The 24,122-nt window shown below is 39.2% G+C and overlaps 2 protein-coding genes across 3 annotated transcripts in view; one reads left to right on the forward strand and one right to left on the reverse strand.

Annotated features, from left to right (window-relative positions):
- Positions 1 to 663: 663 nt before the first annotated feature.
- Positions 664 to 3,294, forward strand: LOC116061039 (60S ribosomal protein L19-like). 2 transcript variants are annotated; one of them, XM_031314892.2, is made up of 6 exons: positions 664 to 884; positions 1,977 to 2,074; positions 2,171 to 2,293; positions 2,561 to 2,681; positions 2,793 to 2,903; positions 3,103 to 3,294. In XM_031314892.2, exons 1-6 carry the CDS (start codon positions 880 to 882, stop codon positions 3,227 to 3,229), a joined length of 585 nt encoding a protein of 194 aa, XP_031170752.1. In that variant the 5' UTR covers positions 664 to 879; the 3' UTR covers positions 3,230 to 3,294. The 2 variants fall into 2 exon arrangements, with proteins under 2 accessions (XP_031170752.1, XP_031170751.1); XM_031314891.2 differs by having other exon boundaries at positions 667 to 884; positions 1,968 to 2,074.
- A 9,820-nt stretch (positions 3,295 to 13,114) lies between these two features.
- Positions 13,115 to 24,122, reverse strand: part of LOC116061325 (SH3 and cysteine-rich domain-containing protein 2-like) — a 47,764-nt gene continuing 36,756 nt past the window's right edge. Inside the window, exons 4-11 of the mRNA XM_031315459.2 lie at positions 20,502 to 20,586; positions 20,183 to 20,295; positions 20,011 to 20,074; positions 18,973 to 19,028; positions 18,657 to 18,745; positions 16,908 to 16,959; positions 15,474 to 15,611; positions 13,115 to 15,226 (exon numbers count right to left, since the gene is read on the reverse strand). Coding sequence (XP_031171319.2) covers positions 15,128 to 15,226; positions 15,474 to 15,611; positions 16,908 to 16,959; positions 18,657 to 18,745; positions 18,973 to 19,028; positions 20,011 to 20,074; positions 20,183 to 20,295; positions 20,502 to 20,586 — 696 coding nt within the window. The 3' untranslated portion in view covers positions 13,115 to 15,127. The remainder of the gene's footprint in view (positions 15,227 to 15,473; positions 15,612 to 16,907; positions 16,960 to 18,656; positions 18,746 to 18,972; positions 19,029 to 20,010; positions 20,075 to 20,182; positions 20,296 to 20,501; positions 20,587 to 24,122) is intronic.

Here is a 24,122-nt window from a genome sequence, read left to right on the forward strand (position 1 = left end):
TTATTTTGATACAGCGGCGAACTGCCAGCAGCCAGGAGAGGGCAGCAGCACTGCGCCAATATCATGGATGTATTAAGGCCAATATGACCACTATGCATTGTTTTTCAGCTGCGACACAGCTTGAATAGTGCTGGTCTGTTTTTCCTTTGTGACATTAGGCATATATAGCTGTGTTAGTATGTGTTTCAACCATAAACTGTAAAAACAAAAACAAATGTTTCAATCATATTCCAGCGCTAGATAAGACTCAAAAACAGGGTCAAAATTCGTACTGTGTGTCCGTTGCTCAGATTTTGTGAAACCTCACTGTTGAAAATATTCCTCCACAAAATGTAACTTATTTTATTAATGCACAAAATAATTCTGCAGCTATAAACATTTTACCTGTGCGAATTATATCTGCGTGCACAAAAGTGTTTCACACATGCACACAATAATTCTACAGTTGAACATCATTTCACAAGCTCAAAATATATGGCCCCATTTGATTCAAAAAACGAACTAAAATGTTTCAAATTGTATTACTCAAACAAAACAATAAAACAGAAAATTCCATTAACACAAAGAATGTTCGAAACATGGATGTGGTGCGTCCCCCAGTGGTCGATTATAGAAATTATTGGAGCGTACCACTGTGTTATGATGGGGGGAACAGATTAATATACTCAGAGTTACGTTTAAGGCATAATAGTAAACTATAGATGCAACATCAAATATTTCCATTTAAAACTACATTTGAATATGCTCTGTCACTACCCAGTCGGTAGCTATATTTACGATTTCTTGATACTGCCACAGTTGAGTAACCCATGGCGATATTTATAATGGTAGGGACTGAGGCGTTCTATTACGTTTCTTTCTACCAAGCTAGCAGCAGCCATGAGGTAAGCTAGCAAGACGTTTGACATTTAAATATGTGTTTTTATTCTAAGCAAACAATTTATAGGGTTGCAGCTTTGCTATTTGAGACAAGAGGGGCGACTTGAACTCTGTTCGACTTTAAGTAAAGTCGCTAATTTCTACCAGAATGCATGTAGCATGGGGCCTATGTTGGTGAGCTAACCTAACGTTAAGTGAGCTAAATTAACCAAGACATGTCATAACATGTCATGAAAGACCACAGGTCCTTAGCGGGGAATCAGCTGGCAATAATTGAGTTATTTAGCATGTTTGTTATTGTTAGGCGAACCAGCTGATCAATAATGTCAGTTAAATAAAATACAATGGCTATACTATTTTTGGGTTATTTCTTAATGTTATGCACTTTCAGCACCAGGGGACTGTCTCCCACTCTCACAAATAAAAATACTGCACACCTGTGAATCACATTTATCAGTCTCTGCCACCTATCAAACCTGTTGAGCGACTAACTGGCAGCTGATCAATTGTTGCACCTTTTTTTATTAAACCAGTGAGCCCGTTATTTCGGTCTTGTGACTGGCAAATGTGTAACGTTACTTACAAAAAACAAACTCACTGGTTTAGAAAATATGTAGTAGTTGAGCTAACCTGTTAAGCTCAGGTATGACCTTTTTTGTAAGCATAATTACACAGGTACCTAAAAACAGTAGTTGGACATTAATGACATATTTGACTTAAACAGTCGGGTGTGATTAATTAATGCACTTTGCCATCCAACAACATAGATTTACAGATCTTGATGTGCGGTTTGTAATCCATGTCTTGAAAAGTGCCAATTAAAGAAGCTCACGTGTATTTAGCTATAAAATGAACATGCTTTTAAGTTGAAATAGAAAGCTAGACTAAGGTATTCTTTCTCTGTGGATGATCATTTCAGTCAAGACAAGGAAACCTCAATGCTGAGAGTTCTTTTGTGCAAGAAGTTAAAAATGTCACTACTACTACAATACACACTCCCCTTTTTTTTAAAATTTTAAATTCATAGGTAATCTTAAAGGCCCCATAGCACTGTATGTATCTCATGTCCTGCAAAACTAATATGCCAGCATGCTCAGGCTCCAGAAGCGCTTGGCGTCCAGCGTGTTGCGCTGTGGCAAGAAGAAGGTGTGGCTGGACCCAAATGAGACCAATGAGATTGCCAACGCAAATTCTCGTGAGTTATTTACTTTCCATTGAAGCGCTCTCTGTACATCTGTGTTGTGTGGGCCCCAAAGGCCAGAATCTTTATTGCATTGTGTCTGTGCCACAGGCCAGCAGATCCGAAAACTGGTGAAGGATGGACTGATCATCAGAAAGCCTGTGACGGTTCATTCCCGTGCTCGCTGCCGCAAGAACACGTTGGCACGCCGCAAGGGACGTCACATGGGTTATGGTGAGTAATGTCCCTTTTCCTTTCCTCATCTTGTTAAAGCACATCACTTTAATTTGCTTTTAAGATTCTAAATTGAATCCTGTGCTAGCATTATTTAGGTAGAGTCCTAGTAGTTGCTGAGTGGACAAATTGAAAGTAATCACTTTTGCATGTCATTGTTAATTTTTCAGAAAAATACATAAATTTGGCAACTGTGTGTTGAATCCTGCAAATGGTGGAAGTTTTGATATGAACATGATTTGACACACTGCCATTTTTATTATTTAGGTAAGAGAAAGGGTACAGCCAATGCTCGTATGCCAGAGAAGTTGTCATGGATGCGGCGCATGAGAATCCTGCGTCGACTTCTTCGTCGCTACAGGGAGTCCAAGAAAATTGACAGGCACATGTAAGTGTGAATTTCAGCGCTCATTGCTGGTGAATAAACCAGTGCCGTTTTTAATTCCAATTTCAGGAAGAGGCATCTGAGACACTGAGGTATTGTTTCTGTGTCCTCCAGGTACCACAGTCTCTATCTGAGGGCCAAGGGAAATGTCTTCAAAAACAAACGCATCCTGATGGAGCACATCCACAAGCTGAAGGCAGATAAGGCTCGCAAGAAGCTTCTATCGTAAGTTGCTCTTTTTTATCGTTTTATTTTGTTCTTGTTTGAGATGTGAGGATGTGAATGATTTTCCTGCCATAGCTAAATAACTTTTTTTTTTTTTTTTTTTAAGCTTTTGTTCTTTCTGGAAATGTCCATGTATGAGGACACTCCGTGTTACTGTCAAAATAATTTTCTTCTGTCTCCACCTTCTTTACCCACCCAGTGACCAGGCTGAGGCTCGCCGCTCTAAGACAAAGGAGGCCCGCAAACGCAGAGAAGAGCGTCTCTTGGCCAAGAAAGAAGAGATGATCAAGACCTTGTCAAAGGAGGAGGAAACTACAAAGAAGTGAATCTAAACTGAAAGTTTTTCTTGTCAGATGCTCATTTTTCTTGCTAATAAATTTGGATAAAGGAGTCATTGTTTGGTGATTGTCTGTCTGTCTTGGTGTTAAAAATGATTCATGAGGGGACACAAGGTACAGTACAGGAGCACTGCTGTGGCTGTTAATCCTGTAGTGTAGTGATCTCACTCAAAGCAGCAAAACTGAAAAAAAAAATATTTTTTAATCTATTCTGGTTGGATATTTAAGCACTTCTATTTTAGAAAAAAAGGTTAGTACAGTAATCCCGTTCATATGGCTATGAAAAGACTGTTGCATTCTTGTTAGTGTTCTTAACAGTCCAGCAGGTGACAGCAGAGCAACAGTATCAAGTTGTACTCAAATATCAGATGTCTACTGTACATTCATTGCAGTCATCCAGATGTTTAAAACATTTAAAGATAGCTGAAAATTAATATTGGCTCTAATCTATTTTGACATTCATTTCAGAGGCTTCATCCGTTTTGTGAACAGCATTCACTCACATTTTAGTTCTATAACCACACAGCAGGCAGTTTTTGGGCAACAGAAACGATACAATCCAAAAAGCAATTTCTCATTTATGTTGTATTGATTTCCAAAGATATGATTCTGACCATTGTCCAGCCACAGAAAAACCTTAGTTGGTGTTTATCTTGCTCAATATTAAGCTTCTGTATGTAATTGGAATATGGAATTAATAGCAACAGTTTTGCCACTCTGAAATGCATTTTTTATAAAGCACTTTCAAAAACATCCATATATATAATGGTTACTGCCTTGCTGAGGCAAGGACTTTTGAGTTTATAAATACGGTTTATTTATAGTCATTTTATTTTGGACCTGCACTTTCTACCTATCAACCACTATTTTAATTAAACATGGACCCTTCAAAGACCAAGTTGGGGGCCTATGAATGCTGGTAGTGGGGCCCTGGGTGTGCCCACTCTGCCAATAGGGAGGGGTGGTATTGTAGATGGGTGTAAGCAGCGTTACAACAATGTCACTGCACAAAAGATCCACTAAATTATGGGGTGCAATTCCATAACAAAACCTTAATTGTCAGTGAAGCCACTGATGCACCCCATATCATGCTAAATAGTGTTTGTACAAACTTAAAGTACTGCGTATTGGTCTATTCTGTATTTGCACTACATACTCTTAGTTGGTTACAGTATTTATACAGCTGATTGAACATAGACTACTGCAGCATCTGCCCATCACTGTTTAGGCATGATGTCTTACACAATTCTGTGTGTCAAACAGGAATTGTCCGAATGTTTTCTTCAAATGCCTCAACACACACATTCTAGGTCTTCCTCTACCTGTGTGTGTGTCGTTGCATTTCATCCATGACTGATCAATTTATAACCAACTGTGTGAGCAATCATTTGGTATCGGTCACTTTGAATTCAGCTTGTGTTGATTGCAGTTGACATTGGTGCAAAACATCAGAGAAAGGTGAAGAACACAGCAAACTTTGATACCTCAGTGTGGACAAGTGACTTCTTGTCTATTGCTGACATACAGATGCACCCAATTATGTTAAGTTTTATTAATAAATGATGTGGCTATTAATTAATAAATTATTTTCTTTATGAATTATTTTCTCTGCTTCGCTTTTCCTGGAGGCAAGTCACAAAGCCACAAACAACTAATTTATATCATACGTTGATACAAACATGCTCCAGCTTACAACCACTGTAAGCCACATTAAACCTCAGCTGCTGACGCTCCAGTCATCAAGTCATTTTCACTTCTTGCTTAGGACTTGAAGGATTCCTTCTTGCGTGCTTCCTAGAGAAAGTGTGACTGAAGTGTTTGCAGATGCAGCCGTCGCTAACACACAGGCTGCTGTGTGTGTGTGTGTCTGTGGATATAAGAAAGACAATTAGGGGGATTCTCCTCAGGTCGATTAAAACCAGGTGATATTCAGCAATTCAGATCTGATGTGAGTGGCATTGGTGTTTCAATGATGTGGATTTAAATTACCGTTTGCTGTGAATGCATATACTAATGCCATACTATAGTCAGGAATGTTTCAGAACCTCCTTAATTTTCTCCCACAACCTGCCCTGGAGAGTTCACTTCCGGTTCACTGGCAGGTGTTTTTCCACTTTAAGTCTGGGCTGTAGTAGCTTCTGTTTGCGGATCATGCACCATCATGCATAAACAATAGGACACCCAAGCTTCAGAGGCTGGCAGTGAAGAACCCTCATATAATAAAATCTGGGTTTCAAAGGCTGTGAGGAGCTGGAATTTACACAGCATAATGCATGGGCTAACCTTGGCATCCTGATTTAATTGTGATACACAGTGGCTTAACATGCTTTTACTAAAATGCCATTTAAATGTATGTCATCAATACTAAATGGATCTGCTATATAAAGAAAGACAAACCCACCCATTTAAATAAATGTGAGATCTCCAGAGAGATGTCATAAGGAATCGCTGAAGGAGAAAGCAGGTTTTGTGCAGCAGGGCCATTTTGTAGCTTGGTTAATGTTTTTCTTCATTACCAGGAGGCACTCCTATTTCCTGAAGCGTGAGTCTTAATGGGATTAGATAAGGAGAGGGATATGAGATGAAACGAAGCAGCGCTCTTTATTACAGTTGGCCTTCAACCCAGGCAAAACAAATGGAGAACCCTCAAGAGTTCAGGAGATCTTCAAAAACAATCGAGATGTGGAGATTCTTTTTTAAATATTAAAACCTATCTATCATCTGAAAGCATTACCCTGCACTTGGCAGTTAGATGACCTCCTTTGCATTGAGTGTTGGGCTGTGGTTTAATGAACCGTTGGCCATCATTAGGTATTAGGAGACCTTTGTGGAATCACAGGGGTCTTGGAGGACAGATTGATAAATGTCAAGTTTAATGTGCATGGGAGCTGTAATCTTAACCTGGTAACACAGTCACCTGCCTATAAAATGTCATTGACCTCATCCCTACCACACATTCGTCAATAGTTATTTTTGCTTTTCTCACCTCTATTACTTAATTGCTTTGCTTTATATATGGAGATATTTAATACCGCCATAAAATCACGGGAACAATTCAGGAGGTTTATTTATCTCTCATTTCTCTTCCACGAGATGATTGAAAGAGGGATTAATAATGCTCAATGATATGGATCACAGATCTATCGGACAGACAGTGCTGTCAGATCAAATATGTCCAGATAAACGCCTCAGCCTGTCGTCTTAAAACCAGGTCTCACACTTTTACATTTATCACACCCAGACACCGCTCAGTGCGAAAATACATCTAAAATCAAAGAAATCACGATAGGTGTTGACACAACTACATACTGTAATTGCTATGATGGTCATGGGTAAAATATTCTGAATTCCTGCATGGTTACAAGCCAAGTCAAGTGAAATCCAATCAAGAGCAGATCACTTATAACCATATTTGATTGATGGATCAATATTCTTTGATTTTCTTCAACGCACGCTGCTGGTTTGCAAGATATATTAGTTTGGATGCAACCTGGCTGTCCCATTCACAATGACATGTTGTTGCTTTGCTGTGTAGCCCTCCACCTTCTGCCTCTGCTCAGGGGTCTCATTTAACATTGGAATTTCACTCCTAAAAAGGCTGTTAAAGTGGTACAAATACAGTTGTCAGTTATGATTTGGAAATGTACTGCCACAGCTTACAGTAAGAGGAGACAGAGCTTAACAACAAACCAAGCAAAATTAATAAATACAGCTATAGTCAGTGGCAGATACAGCAGGAAACTAAATGCTTCATTTAATATTAAATGAGTCATCTATGCTTATTGATCAATAACAGATTAAAATGCTAAATAAATCTGCTTTCTGCTGCATGATGAGATGATTATATTAATGTGTATTTGTGTTATCCTAAAGTGTGTACATTTTTCTTTTGAGCTGCTGTAGCACAGGAATTTCTCCAGTGTGGGATTAATAAAGTCTATCTTATCTTATCTTATTAATTAACTCACTTTTAACAAGAAGCGTGCAAAATCTAACTACTATATATAGTGTTTGGTTGAAAAATGCAGAAGGAATTAAACCATTTTTAGAGTTTGTTTCTATTACATATACATGCATGTGTCCTTTAAATCTGGTCACATTTTGTGTCCACTTTATGCAGTGCAGACAGTTTCACTGTGTTCCATATAAATATCACAACAAAAGGGAATAGAAAATTGTTTCCCCAGTATTTCACACTGTCTTCATCTTTCTGCTCTTCTGCTTCCTGTCATCCTCTACCCTGTTTCTCAAAAGCTTGCACTTTCCTAAAAACATACCAAGCAAGGCGAGACTTATAACCAACTCTTTCCCTGTCAATATTCTTGCCTTTTTCATCTTTCCATTTGTCATATCAGAGTTGTTGACTTGCGCGGCGAGTAGAAAAAAAGTAGCTTCAGCTGATAGCAAGTAAAGCTTCTTTAGCAAAACAGAACAGCCATTATCCTCTAATCCCTGCGCCTTGAAGGCAGAAACCCCAAAGTCTGTGACACACTTCAAATTGAATAGATTAGTTTAGCCTTTCGTCTTCATACCAGGGAAGGACATTTTAGAGAGTCCTTTGTGGGAATATGACTAAATTGAGGGCTCGACTGAATAAGGAAAACAATAGACTGCTGGTATAGTTTGGTATATAGTGTGTTTGCATATATTTATATATTGGCAGAGAAAAGAGCTGAGGCCGAGTAACGTTTGCTGAAAAATGTATAAAAAACCTATTCGGTGGATTTCAAATCCTTTTCTTAGTGACTTAATGGATTTTGAAGTTTGCTTTCAAGATTTTAGAGCATGTTGGATTGGGAAACCATTTATGGGCAGCGAGGGCTGAGGTTGGGGAGGTGAGGCGTAAAGAGGACCTGATCTGAGAGCAAAGACCTTCTGTTTAGTCTTCAGTTGATCTCAGTTTCTCCTGTATATTGCCCTAGAAAGCCAAACACATTGGTTAAGGACAACAATCGGACTTTTTGACCCTTGTTTTATCATATAAAAGATTATTATACCTTACACGTGTAAAATAGCAAGTAGTAAGACCCCGACCAAACAGCTAAAGCAAGGCTAAGCGAAGTTGGCGCTAGCTGGTGAAATAGCCACAACTAGCCTTAGCTAAGCATCAATGTAGGCTACCTACCTTTTCCTAACCGTTTTCTGTAAGTCAAAAATAAATTGTGATGATTCAGTATGGTAGTACTTAATTTGTTACACACATATATACATTAGGCAGTCACTAAACTCCGATAAAAGCTAACCAGCCTACTGTAATTTAGCAGAGTAGCAGTAATTGCCATGTCAGCTTTGGATCCTGGGGGAATTAAAGTGATTTGATGTAGTTAACTTATAAATCACATATTTAAGTTATTAGTCAAATAACAAAGCTAACAGAACACTTTTGTAGCTGCGTTTTCCCTGCCCCATTGAGATTTCTGTAATATACTCTGCTTTTGTAGGGCAGCATACATGAAAAGTCCTCACAATCATGATTATGTTGGCTTCACGCTACAGTATGTCGTCCTCAGAGGGCGGTACAGTATTGTTTGCCAGATGGAGTAAATGTGCAACTACAAAGCAGTTAAGTAACTAGGAAACCAGGACACTTACGTGACAAAAAGTGTGTGTTTAGGATTAGGGAGATAGAAACTGTATTTAGACTGTGTTACTAATGCAGAGTAGCAGCTTAGTGTGGAGATAAATCACCGGAGGTCCTGCAGTCATTAACAAGCATGAACTAAGCAAACTAACCATTTTAAACCTTCTTGTTTTGGATAAAAGCAAGCTGGGAAACGTATACATTAAAAGCACTCCTCTCCAGCCAAGAGCCATGTCCTCATGACCTTGTCCCTTAATTGTGCTGCTTGACCAACAATACAATCAAAGCTACATAATGGGGAAAGGTTAAAGATGAAGAAGTGGTCAGTACTGATGAAAGGGTATGTTGGGTGCCGTTGAAGTGCTGCAGAGTTTAATCCTGTTGCAGTGAGGAGCTGGGAAGTGAAAGCACAGAGAGCAGATGTGGAGGTGGACTGGATCTGCAAGACTGGAACTTAATGTTGTGTTTTCATAAGGTGTTATGGGCTTAATTCAGAGAAAACATCTGTGATAACCCATGACACAGCCATCTGGCATGCAGGCCAATGTCCTGGGTAGACGTTTACTCAGTTTATGATAGTTACAAACCAATAGTAGTAGCCTACTTTAAATACTCTACTACTACTTTAAAATATACATTTGACAATAGCAACTTCCACTTCCATAAGTTCCTATTTCTTTGATTGGACACTCTAATTTGTGGGATAAATGCTGTCTTATGTTTTTGTACTTATGGTGGTAAAAGCGGTGATTTTTTTGTTTTTATTATAAATGTTTTATCTATAAGACAATGCTTTTTTATGATAGAAAGATTATTTTGGAAGCTGTTCAGGGGACGATGGTTTGAAGCTAATCTATCCTCATAAATAAAACTCTCTTCATCTCTTTTTACTGTGTGTGAGAATAAACAGTAAATCACCCTGGGCCTCCCCTAAAAGAAGCATATGCCATTATTTAAATCTACCATTCCCAGTGTAGCATGCTTCAAAGACATTTCATGTGTCAACCCCGGGGCCTATTTTCTCTGTCCTGCTCAACCTCTAAGATCAACTCAGAGGATATGCGCTGACTTTTCACCATTCAGACTTGAAGCCCTGGAACTCAGTGTACTGTCTCTTACCTCTGGATTCTGCCACGTGGTGCTTCATCCCTGTCACTGAGAGTGTGTTTGTGCAAGCAGCATCCTGAGAAAGCGGAGGTAAGCCTCCGAGGCAGGAGATGAGACCATGCATTAAACATGCCATCTCCATGTACCTTCTTCATTTTTAATGGTCCAGTTGGCCAGGGGTCTGGAAGAATGGATGGAACACAATGGTGACAACTTAAGACCCAGAAGAGGAACAATTACTTTTTTTTTAGGTTCAGAGTGTTGCCAATTTAAAATCAGTGGAACAAATCAGAGTGTGATTACAGGTAAAAGCCAAAGCTGAACAATGTGTCACAGATATTTCCCTTCCATTTCGGCAGGTACAGGTACAGGTCCAGGTTAAGGTTCAGGTAACAGAAGCCAAGACAAGAAAGTTTGCAACTGTAACGTCCTGACAGCGTATGAGTGGAAATGGGGCTGACAAGGGAAAGTGGAAACAGGTGAGCAGGTGGATTAGGGAGTGGTGCATGTGGAAGAGTCTGAGGACAGGTAGAGGATGGAAATGGGTTTAGGGAAGTGGGAATTTGGCTGGAGGGAGGGTCAATAAGTTCCAAATTGCATACTGCAGTTCCCCTTACAAAGTAAGCACTGTGTCATGCAGTATGCATACAATTGGGACATACTACTTCTTCCTAACATTGCGCCTTGAACTTTGATCCTCTTGCTCATATATGCTGTGCAAAGGATTGTGGGTCCGAATAGCTAGAAAAGCATGCTGGCTTGCATACTGCAAAATCCGACCGGATGCAGTAGGACATCCTGGTATTTTAGTATAGTAGGTGGTACATAGTATAGTAATACGGGAATTGGAATGCAGAGTTAGTTTTGGTTCAGTATGAGCCAACTGACAGACCAGCATTTACTAAAATTCCAGGAAGTGTCCACAAAGTATGATATGACAGTGTGTAACGTAAACTGAATCAAGATTTTCATATTTCAAGCCTTGTAATATCCTCTCACATACACTGAATTAAACAGACAGTAAGAGGAAGTGCGGGATAGGAGATTATTTTTATTTTCCTGTGTTTGATGAAGGGGTCTGTAAGGTGTTTTTTCTTTGCGTCTGCCAAGCACCAGAAAGCTTTATTTTCCTCTGACAGTGCTATCCTCATCCTTCTGCCTGACTATATAATCAAGTGCTATTTTGAGCATGGATTTTCTTCCAGAATTTGCATTGTTGCTATATTCCTGCTCATGGCTAACGCCCTTGCGCTGCAATCATCACCCCTACTGTGAGTCTGTCCAGCAGCTGTTTCTCAGCTTTGAAAGATGCAAAGAAGTGAGTGTTAACATTATAGGACAGGAGATGATTGTGTGACAAATCACACATTTAATGAGCCATTTTACTTAATCTTATGGAGCGGGCATGATACGCACAGGACCAGCCTCTTTGATACTCTTGGTTAGGATTTGTTGCCCCAAACTAAACACTTTAGTGTCTTGTCGTGATGTTGATAGATGTAGCATGAAAGAGGAGTGAAAATGATTTGCAAAGGGAAAGACAGACACTCAGCCTTACATTCTCTGCTTATTGCTGCCTGTTTTCAGGGGATTTCAACCTCCTCTGCCCATTGTCGTGAAAGAGAGAGCGTGGTACAGTAAGTTGAGTCCCACATGCCATCTTGGGCACCAAAGTCAGCAATTTTATGAAATGTAAGAGTAGCTTGATGTACTGCCAGTTGTACACGTCTGTCTCTCTTTCTCTACAGAGACAAAAATCACATTTGATCCAATTTGATAACATAACTGGGTCATGATTTGAGAAGTGTTCCTCACACCCCAGCAAGGACACACACAGCACACACACATGGACACACAACACTCTCTTTGCCAGCTTAGTCTATGGCCTGCCAGAAGCTCCTCCGTTTCCAATTAATTTTATTGGGAGTTAATCTTATTATTTATGGTCATTAGGAACAAGAAGTCTTCCCAGGCTCTGCACTGTCAAGTCACATGAAAGATCTCAGTGTACTTCTGTAGCCATGAAGGGAGAAATGTTCTGTTTGGATTTAATAGCTTATGAATTTAGGTGTGAAATTACTCATTGAATATGAGGTTAAAGTGCAGACTTTCAGCTTTAAATTAGTGCATTTTAGTACATAGGCAAAAATGGGTGGATGAAAAAAGGACCATTTATTCTTTATAGTCTTTTTAGCCATGTGGATAGCAATGTGGATAGCAATGTTGCTCTCTCCACCACTTTGGTCCAGACTGAATATCTCAACAACTATTCGATGCATGGACACATATGAACTTTGCCCAGACATCCATTTCCACCTTGGATGAATTTTAGCAACCACTTGACTTTGCATCTTGTGCCACCATCAGGTAAAAAATGTGTCCAATACTACTGGTTTATGACCAAATTCATGCAACATGCGACATTCCCATCGGACTCAGCTTCGTGTTTTGTGCTAATTATAGCAAATGCTACCATTCTAAACATTATACCTGCTAAACATCAGCATGTTAGCATTGAGCTCAAAGCACCACTGTGACTAAGTAGGCCTACAGCCTACTATGTTCTGCCGCTAGCAGGTCTGTGGACTCTTAGTCTTGTTAAAAATGTGTACAGTACCTTTGGTTTTATTAATTAAATCTGGTTGTGGCGTTGATCATTTGTCAGTTCCTCTGTGAGAGATGGCCTTCACAGTGAGGTCACGGTTTAGATACATGTCTTCTACAAACTGATTAAACACAGTGAAATATGACGCCCAATCCTCCGGTCATTTATCACATCAACTCATGAAGAAGTGTGCATGCCAGGGTCACCATCTGATTAGTGTCAATCAAGGCCGGGCCAGGACTGGACAGAACATAGTTTAACCACATGAGGGATGGACAGTTTTGACTGGGATCAAAAATATGGAAACAAACTACTCCAGTTACTAATCCACTGTGAGCCTCCAGTTGCAGTATGTGCCCACACAAGAGTAATTTTAGCAATGTACATTTAATACAGTGGTCATTTTTTAGTGTTGTATTGCTTTTACTTAAGTACAGACAATTATTTAAATACTTCCACGATTGGCTTTAGAGTAATTCCAGCATTTATGTGGTGAAAATGCAGTTTGACAGAACGACACAAAGAACAGAACTGAGGAACAAAGTAGCCTATGAATTATCTCAAATAAAAAAGCACACAATTTGACAATTCATCTGACTTTATTGAGAGAATGGGAGGATCAAAGGGCAGCTAGCCATGCAAAGAACTAGCCTGGTAGTGTGCATTAAGGTGAGAAAGGGAATTCACCTGGGTAATACTGATCCTGAGCCAATCTTGGTTCTAGCCAGTGAATGTAATGTTTAAGATTAGCATGGTGCAGACTGATCCAAGATAGACACTTGCTGGAAAAAAGCTGGAGTCCAAATTCAAATCTTTTGCAAAAGCACAGGTATACAGCATACAGACACGTGTGGCTACACTGGAAATAAGCTGAGTACAAAATAAAGTGAGTGACTAGAACTGTTGTGCATAGTTTTTGAAAAGATTTGTGCTGACAGGGCTAGATGTTAATTGAGCAAAGAGATGCATACATTGGTAAGTGGGACAATACATAATGATCTCCGGTAATTTATAACTGAGATTAATGCCCTTAGTTGGCTCCTGGATACCTGCAAATTTCTTGGTCAGAGCGCCATTCAGAGCCAATATATATATATATACAGTATCTTTATCTTTTACAAATAATGTAATATCTTTATTTACAGTTATTGCCACAACAAAGGCAATTTGTCACTGCCTTATGGTTTATAATGACAGAGCAATAAATCAAATGGCATGTGGTGATTTAGCCTTAAATCACCTTAAATAACAGAAACAATAACAGTCCCTCAGAGTTACTTAAAAGTAATCGTGTGCTAGGAGAAACATTAGCCATTCATAAAAAATTCAGCATGTTTTTGACAGCTGACGTTTGGAACATGACCTTCTGAGAGACTGAATGTTTGAAAAGCCTTCACCCCTCTTTTGACAAATAACACTAAGTTTTTTTTTTTTTTTTATCCGTCATACTGAATAACAGTATTTCTTTGCTTTACTCCTACATGCAAGAAAAGCATCAGAAAGTCGAGACAGCACACCATCGTCACGTTGTAGTACACAACTGGATATGACAGCTAATATTACAGGACTATACATACAGATAAACGCTGACGATATAATGACAGGAAGCGGATTTTAGTGGCTGATTTTAGAGTTCCAAGGGACAAAATAAACTTAAAAAATATATGTGTTAGTGTGTGTAGTGTCATTGAAGGGCGTACTGAGGAAAAAAGCTCCCAGAGGTGCACACAAAGCATTTGTCACATCGGAGCTGTGAAGAGCACAAATGTACAGTAATCTAATCACTGGAGAGCAGTCTGAAATACAGAAAATCCCAGTGTGTGTGGTATGACTTTCATTTGACCAAGTTGTAGCAGAGAATACTTCATTTTTTAAAAATGTGTACATACACACAATGTAATACCTGAATCATTTTCTAGACGGAGTTGGAGTGACACACATGCACCTCATGAATCCATATTACAACAGCAGACGTGTGCACATTGTCAGCTGCACATACAAAACTGGATCGTCATGGTTTATACCTTCAGTTTAATCTACTAAACCAAATCTGCTAAAGGTGAAAAAAAAAAAGTATTTGCACAAGCCACTACAATAAACAGCTACAATCTTTCACATCTCATACGTCTTGTTTTCTCTACACAGTGAAATGAAGACAGTTCACAAGGCTTGGATACACCTTGGCATCATAGTAACTTAGTCCTCTCCCATTTTTCACAGATGGATGACCAATTGAAATGGCTAGCGAGGTAGCCAGACTTCCTGCACACTATCCTCTTCAACGTGATGCTACATTTCTGTTGGTGAGTAAAGTTAGTAAGTGAGTAAACAACAAAGTAAAGTTGTGCTACAAGTAGCTCTAAAGAACTCTGAAGGAGACCCCCTCCCCACCCACACGTCCTTTAAGTCTTAAAAGCTTCTGCAGTAAAAAGCGGATCGTCGTCCACTCAAGCTTCTAATTCACTGCCACTTTTTGGAGGGGTGGAGGTGGGTGGTTGTCGGTCAGTGAGGTGTCTGGTAAACACTCCTGAGTATTCCTCCGTCATAGTGAACTTCTTTATCAAACTGAGGGTCAAGGAGAGGTGCACTGTCATCATATTTCTAGCAGATACGTCACAGGGACCAAGCCTCTCTTCTTCCCGCTGCTCAGCCGGAGGAAACCGTCAATCTCCTCGTTCTTCCCCACACAGATCTGCAGAGGGGGAGTGGGTGAGGGAGGGAGGGAGGGAGGGGAGAGAGGAGCATGGAGCAGGAGGAGCAAGTGACATTCAGTAATGTGAAAGAGTTTGTGGACTGAGGCAAAAAATGAGCTGCATTGGAAGCCACAACATGCTGCCCTGTAATCTCAGCAGTTTTCTGCATGAATTTGCATACATTTAAAAATGTATCCAGTGTGTGTGTGTGTGTGTGTGTGTGAGAGAGGAAAACTGTGTGTTCACCTGGGCCTCTTTTACAGTCATCTGGCCTTTGTCTCGGTTGCCGTGGAAACCATCAGTGACCTTCCACACACGCTCACCAGGGCGGACCCGCTGCACAAAGTTGGCCGGGAATAATCCCACCTTGTCTCTGCTTTTCCCCTGGTAAATACACCCAAACATGGACACACATACACACACTTATAAATAGATATTCTCTGTTCTGTTTTGGCTACAATGGGGAAAAAAAGGCTCTTAATTGCTTGTAGTACAAAAATGTATGATGCTGACTACTCCCGTAATAAGCCACAATTTTCCACCGTATTGACAAAAAGGAACGACCGTATTTCAATCGTCTGCCTGCTTACGTCTCAACACAAACCCAACACAGGCAGCTTGCACTACAGTCCTTGGCTAAGCATACGCAATTAGACTCTTTGCGTTTTAATTTCTGTTTACTTGGCTTGTTGCCTAAATATGCATCACATTCATAACACAGTAACACATTTGGATTTAAATAAACCATCATAATTAGCTGAAAAATAGTTACTTAATTAGCAACGCCAGTATTAGACCAAAAAGCATCTGCATTTGTGGAGCCCTAATCCCTTCCTATTCTCTTTAGAGACTCTGGCACACAGGCATGCAAAGCCCCTGGGTGCCCAGTCAGCTATTTTGCTCATGTCCAGATGTTGGTTCCTCCAGATTTAGCAGAGGTGTGTTTACACTAAAATGGTTGGAGGGGTTTAAGTGCCAGTTTTCTGTAATGGAATGGGTTTGCATGGGTGGAAATAACTCAATACTAGAATAAAGTTTATTTTTATAATTGTGTGTACCATTTTACATCGGTTTACATGTTTGATTGTTAATATTGTACTAATTTAAATCACCCCCATTACAGTTTGAGAAGAGGTTTTGTTTTGTCATGTAATCAGATTGGACACCTCTTCTCAGGTTTCAGCAAAGACAACCTCTAGGTAACCCTTTAGATGACTATTTAGATTAAATACATAGCTCTTTACACCAGTAATATAAGCAATATAAATATAGTTACTTGGCTGCCATTTTATTGAAGTGTATATCTATGGTGGTACTTTTTCCAGGTGTTTCTATTATGTAAAGACCTGTCTGTCCTTTGGCAGGTGAAGGTTGAGATCTTCAGCTGGCTCATTAAACACTGACTGCAATCTGTCTTCTTCCTCCTATCCTCTTCATGATAACTAGCTCTGCTAACACCTACACCTGCTGTCCTTCAAGCACATCCAGCAGCTCTGTAGTCGTACTGTCTCTGAACAGCTCTGCTTTGAATGGAAGAACTTCAACTAATTGTACGGCCATCTAACTGAAGTCCGTGTGTGTTACTGTACTATCTATTCAAAGGCAATCTGGAGATTTGTAATGATAACATTTTATTCACTTCAAGTGCATTGAAATAGAAAGATTTTTTTCACAGCCCACCTTCCACCAATCCTCGTTTGAGTCATCTGTGACTTGAACTCTGTCGCCAGGCCTGGAGGAAAAACACAGTCAAAGTGCTTGATGAGAAGACTTGTATACATTTATTTTACTTCTTTTTTTTAACCATTACCATTTTTTAACCACCAGATTTAGGTAAATACGCTTATTCACTTTCTTGCTGAGTTAGATATCTGAATGCAACATGACATGACTTCGCGTAAACATACACACCCACTTTCTTAAGCCAAGTGGCGTGTTATCTGTACGCATTTTGAGCTATCCGCGTGTATGTCTACGCTGTATACAGCGGACGTAAACATACATGCCACTTGGCGTGTTATTACGTAAACATACACGCCACTTTCTAAAGCCAAGTGGCATGTTATCTGTACACATTTTGAGCGCCGTATACAGCGGACGGGTTGGGTTTAGGAAAAGAAGAACAGGTTGGGTTTAGTAAAAGAAGAAGGCTACGGTTGGGTTTAGGAAACGTGACACGCGGGTTGGGTTTAGGAAAACAAGAACCGGTTGGGTTTAGGAAAAGAAGAACGGGGTTGGGTTTAGGAAAAAAAGAAAGCGACGGTTGAGTTTAGGAAACGTGACACGCAGGACACAAAAGAATCGTGACACAATCCCTGGTCTCCTGGGTGAAAGTCCTGTGTTTGACCCATCCACCACCCCAACCAACAACAACCACAATCGCAAGGTAATCTAAGTCAATGGAGGCCAAACGGCGTTGATAAACACGCTAAAAAGCGAGTATGCATCTTGATAACACGCCAAAAATGGCATACGAATTGGCATGTCATACATATGCCACTTCATGAGATCAGTCTGCTGAATGCAAAATAGGAAGCTATAGCCAGCAAACATTAGCTTAGCATAAAGATTTGAAGCAAGGGGAAACAGCTAGACTGGCTCTGTATCTTGTTTGTTTCATCTGTACAAAACATACATTTTGGGGGAGTTTCCTGCTGGAGCCAGGCTAGCTATTCCCCCTGCTCCCAGTCTTTGATGCTAAGCTAAGCAGCTGCTGCCTCTAGCTTCCTATCAAGTGTACAGACATGAAAGTGGTGTAAATCCTCTCAACGAACTCTCAGCAAAAAAGTGAATAAGTGTATTTCCCCAAAAACATTCCTTAAACAGAAAAATGTAAGTGTAAGTGTGACGATCAATGCCACAGTAAGGACCTTTTAAGCAGCATTTTGTTATTTGTTTTCATATGAAGTTATGTTTTAAATGTGAGTCTCACATAAGTTAGAAGATCAGGCTACATTAGCCAGGTATCACTCAGCACTGATTGTTTTCTAACTTATTTTTCACATTTTATGTAAAGTACTGTAAATGTCAGCATGACATTTAAGTTATTTTTGAAGGAAACTGGACTGCTCTGTCCATGTGATGAGTGCCTCATGTGCTGTCTTCATGCACAGACGCATCCTCCAGATTAGTGGTGGGCGTTATACCACACTCAGCAGTTTCCTGCACCTACTAACATACAAAGACTCCTTTTTACTTATTTCCTTCTTTAAGAAATGTTTTAGTGTTTTTCCTTTATTTAGAACAGCTGAAGAGAGACAGGAAACGGGGGAGAGAGAGGATGACATGCAGCAAAGGGCCACGGGTCGGATTCGAACCCGCTGAGGAGACAGATGGTGTGTGAATGTCAGTAAATTTTGGCCAGGTACATGCTTCCTCCTCATTAATCTGATAGCTCTCATGTACAGTATGCAAAGAAATTGGACTGACTGTAGTTCTAAGTCGTTCTTCTCCTGAGGCAGAAACTTGTAGAGCGCCACATATGTGTGGACGGAGTGGACCTCTACTTTCTTAGGAGTCTGATGAAAAGAAGGAGTATCAAACAAGAGAGAGAGAGAGAGAGAGAGAGAGAGAGAGAGAGAGAGAGAGAGAGAGAGAGAGAGAGAGAGAGAAATAAGATTATCATCTGTATGGTTTCTCATGTGGAAACTGAGTGAAAAGGATGAAGAGTTTGGAGGGGGTTGACAGAGTGCATTTTCACCAAGAAAAAACGGGCTGAAAGAAGAGACGAGTGCTGACTACACACCTTCAGGCTGACCCTGTCTTCTGAATCAGCCTTCTCGCTTTCAGGAGGGGTAAGCACTGGAGAGACAGCGATGGAAAAGAAAAGGAGAAGGAAAGACAATAGGTATGATAGAAAGAAAGGTCAGGTGTAAAAACAGAGAAAGAGGGAAAGAGTGTGGGCGCAGGAGAAAGAAAAAAAGAGGGATACACAGAGAGGTCTTGTCACTTTGCGGCAAACAGAAGGAAGGCAGAAGTCAAAGTTATTTACTGTAAAGTGGCCGCAGTACAAACACAGATAATCCCTTCTCCTGGGACTAAAGACAGAGAGGTTACAGTACTGTGGAGGGAACACACACACACAACCTCTATAGCATACTGTATCTCATGTCAATGTAGTTCATTAATATTCTGACATTTAGCTACAAACAACATGTCATTTGTACATCATATATCTTAGAAATAAAATGTATCCTTCCCAAAAGGTTTTGTGTAAATTTACAGGTACTCAAACAGTTTCTTTTCAGCACTAAAATAAAAAAAAATTAAAATAAAAACTTTCAAAGGAAACATTCAGCATAATTTGAATAGTCAACTAATAATGAACCATCCGTTTACAGGACCATTGCATTGTTTTTGGTGGTATGAATTATTTAGTTCAAAAGGATTTTAGGGATCTTTTAGCTAGCTTAGCTTTGCACATAGCCTAGAAACAGTGGGAAACAGCTAGCTTGGCTCTGTGCAAAGGTAACAAAATCCCCCTCTAAAGATGGGATATAATGTGTTAATAGTGAGCTTTAGGTGAATTACGTAACTTTTGGACAGCACCAGGCTAGCTGTATCCTCCGGTTTCCAGTTTTTGTGTTGAGCTAAGCTAACTGCCTGCTGCAAGTAACTTTATATCTTAAGTAGACATAGAGCTGTCTTAATCTTCTCATTTACCTCTCAGAAGGATGCAAACAATTGTATTTACTATACTTACTATTCCTTTAAGGATTTTCAGTGTTTCTTAGAAGCTGCCAACTTATCAGTTAGAAATTCAAAGGAAAATGATTTGACTTACTTCCTGGGATGTGCTCCTCTTCGGCTATTGGTTGGTTTTCTAGTTTGTCTTGCAGTTCTTCTGCCTTTAATAAAGAAACATTTGCAGCCGGCAAAGTCAGCAAAATTCTTGGTACGATTAATGTCAACATGAATTTATATGAATACATGGGGTTTTATGTGTGTTTTTATACCTCATGACAGGGCGACTCTGAGATACTGCTGAAGCTGGAGCGACTCATCTGAGCCAGCGACGTCCCATAGCGCAGTGCCTCATACACAGGGTCAACAATGCCATTATCTGCCTCTACACACAGACACAGAGCAACACAGGTGCAGTTTTATAGCTGACACTACTCACACACTCTCACACACTCACACACACACACACACACACACACACAGTGGACTGTCAGGCATCAAGGATCGAAGGCCACAGACATGGTGATTAGTCATCCTGAGATTGTATTTGTTTGGTGTTATGAGAAATCAGCCAGCGTTTCCATCACTCACCTTGGGCAGCAGGAGCCTCTCTGACCACACCCAGCGTATCAGTGGTTAACAGAGGAGAGCTGAAGTTTCTCTTGAAAGCTCCTGTCTGACATGCCATCAGAGAGATGGGGAGACAAGAGAGGGAGGACAGGGGAAGGAGAAACATTACTTGAGGCGTAAAAAAGACAAATGCAATATTTTGCTGTAAGACAATACCTGTGGTTTTATCTGGGAGAGGTATGTGAGATGAAAGCTGAGTGTCTGAAAATGTGCAGTATCAACGGAAATCTCCTACAAATGACTTTGATGCCAATATTTAGCATTACAGAAACGGCACTTGGATTAAGTTATTTGTTATATTGTTATTTTGTTTTGTTTTTATTTCATTTTGTCTGAATGAATACATACATCTGCAATATAAAAAGATACAAACACACAGTGGTGGGATGTAACCAAGTACATTTACTCAAGTACTGTCCTTAAGTACAAAGTCAAGGCACTTGTACTTTACTTGAGTATTTTGTACAACTTTATACTTTAACTCCAGTACATCTCAGAAGGAACTATTGTACATTTAGCTGTCAGCTTTTCAGATGATTTTTTTCATACCCTTCCTATCCAGTAAAAGACATGTTTCTCCCAATTTTGTGGTTTTAATTGTCCTTATATGGGTTGAGAAAATGCTCCTACTTCTTGATAAACTGTTTAAAAAAAAAAAACATCACAAACCTAAAACATAAATATATATTTTTTTTAAATAAATACAAAAATGTAAACATACATACACTAAAATCTGCGCAACAGATTTAAGCAGGGGAGAGCTAGTACAATAACTCTTTGTGTACATATCTTCAAAACTTCGTAAATTAATTAGCGACAATGGGCCTCATTCACCAATATCTTCCTAAGTTTTCTCTTAAATATGTTCTTAAGAAAGTCCCTAAGAAAAGTCTACGTCAGATTCATGACGTGTTCTTAAACAACAGAATTGTTCGCACCTGTGTTCTTAGGATTGATGAATCCCATGTCTTCGTAATTGAAAGCGCGTGCCAGTTGTTCCTAATTAGCATAAGAAAACGCTCCGCAAATTCCCATATAAAGACATGACACTTCCTGTGCACCTCCTGGGAAGCGGGAGACCGCCTTCAAGAGATGGTTGTCGGAGTCACAGATGACACAGTGGTGGAGGAAGTACTGAATCTCAGTACTTAAGTAAAAGTACTAACCAGAGACATATTTACTTTAGTAAAAGTACCACAATGACAACCCTAGTTAAGTAAATATGATTTTAAATGTACTTTTAAGTATTAAAAAGTAAAAGTACTTTCATAACGAGTTATTCTCTTACCATTTTAAATGGTAATATGTCCACTACCACAAACAAGGCCTGGCTTTAAAAAAAAAAAGTTCTTATCCTAACCAGCATAAAACGGAAATATGTTGTTAGAATCGGAATGTGGTTGGTTTTATTCATGGATGTATTTTAAGATGGTTTTATTTCCTTTAACCATGGGAGCGTAAGCAAATAAAGTGTGTGAAGCAGCGAACATGGGGAGGAGATGTGAAGAGGTCCAGCCAAATAAATAAGATATGAATGCGTCTTACGCTGCCTGGCGGAGAAGTAAATGACGCTGTGGAGAGAAATAGATGGCAACTATGATTTAAAAACGGGAATAATAAAAAGTCAAAAGTATGCACTATTGATTTTACTTAAGTAAAGTACTTTACTTAAGTACAGTAACAAAGTATTTGTACTTCATTACATTCCACCACTGCATTTTGGCCCTATAAATAGCACGATCAATCACCAAATAACGCAGGATTTAATGAGTTTAATTGCTGATGTAAATTGCAGTGTTAGTGTTTCTTTGCAGACTATGAATTTTTTTTTCAACAAATGATCAGAAAATACATTACAGTACAATACTATCAGTGTAAACGACTGTAGAATTAAATAAAATGCAGTAACCAATTATTTGGAGCAAACTGTCATCACTCAAATGTGCGTAAGAGTGCTCTTGAGTGTTCGTCGATTTTGTTCTTAGCTAAGAACAAATCCAAGATAAGAAAACATTAGTGAATGTCAGAATCTTCGTAAAAAGTGCGTAAGTGGGGTTTAAGAACACAATTCTTCGTAAGAACGGTTGGTGAATGAGGCCCAATATCTGTGCATGTTCACACACACACACACACACACACACACGGTATCAGCTAATATGATCTATGACTGTAAGCTAATTCATTGCAGACCGAGGCATCACAAAGGCCTGTCTTGGTCAAATTGTAGATCTGGTACTATACAACTTGATATCCAGTTATGTTTCTCTATTTAGATATGTTTAGCTACAGTATATGATGACTCATCAGTCTAAGAGATACAATTACAAAGTCCTGTTTTTGACAGAGGCTGTAATGAATCTGCTTTGTGTTCTCCAAATAGAAACAGTTTATAAAGATAGTATCTCGGCTTCATCTAATCTCTGTATCTCATTTTATCAGTTTTATAGTGAGTGATGCATGCTGATGATAACATGTCATCAGAATAATATCTTTAATCGATGAGTTCTTTTTCTGCGCCTTGTTCAGAGGCTGAACTACCTTCATTGTATCAAAACAAAAACAGTATTTACAAGTCCATGTATTAATTTGCTCCATGTTAAACTTGTCACTTTTTAGCCAGGAAATACTTTATTAGTTTTAATTAAAATAAACAAATGCATACACTGTTTACCCACTGACTGTCAATGATTTAAGGGAAGGAAGCATGTGAGGTTTTGAACATGTTGTATGTTTGTGTCTGAAAGTCAAAGTAAAGAAATATATTTATACACAAAGGAAATGAATCAAAACCACTGCCATGGTGATTTGACAGATCTGGTGAGTTTAGACCTTCTGAAAAGTACAGAAGGCATTCAAAAGTGAAACAGTGCTTTAAGGTTCAGAGGGAGTGTGATGTTATAGCTGTTCAGGACTGACAGACAAGAATTTGCCCAGAATCTCTTCTTTAGCTCCTTTCTTACAGAACACGAACTTCACCTCTACACTTCTAACTGCATAAACGCTATATGAAAACATTGAGTGATTTCATAAAAGTTGTATAAGTATTTTAACTAATGATGCAATTATAATATAGACTAATACTATTTCAGACACCCTTTAGAAATTTAAAATGATCAACATATGTTATGTAAAGTAATTATAATATTGAGCATTCATAATCACATAGTGCTGCAAAAGATGATTTTTTAATCACTGATTAATCAACCGATTATTTTCTTGATTTATTTATTAACAGTTTGGTCTATGAATTGTCTGAAAAATAGTGAAAAATGCCTTCAAGTCCAAGATGTCATTAAACTGCTTGTTTTCCAAACCCCCAAAATATTCAATTTACAATGATATTAACTAGAGAAAGGCAGCAATTATTATCAAATGATGGCCGATTGTCTGTCAACCGATCGCACTAGTGCTCTAGAGTACAGACAGAGAAATGCTAAACATTATCTTCATTATCCTCGTTTTAATCTGTTTGTCACAAAGTGCTTCACAGGAAACACAGGACACAAACAAAATAAAAGACCTCTCTGTAAATAAACTTGGAAAATGCTTCACTTAAATGGTGCTAATTAATGAGTGGCAATT

Source organism: Sander lucioperca, chromosome 22 (assembly GCF_008315115.2).
Source record: "Sander lucioperca isolate FBNREF2018 chromosome 22, SLUC_FBN_1.2, whole genome shotgun sequence".
NCBI classification, from domain to species: Eukaryota; Metazoa; Chordata; class Actinopteri; order Perciformes; family Percidae; genus Sander; species Sander lucioperca.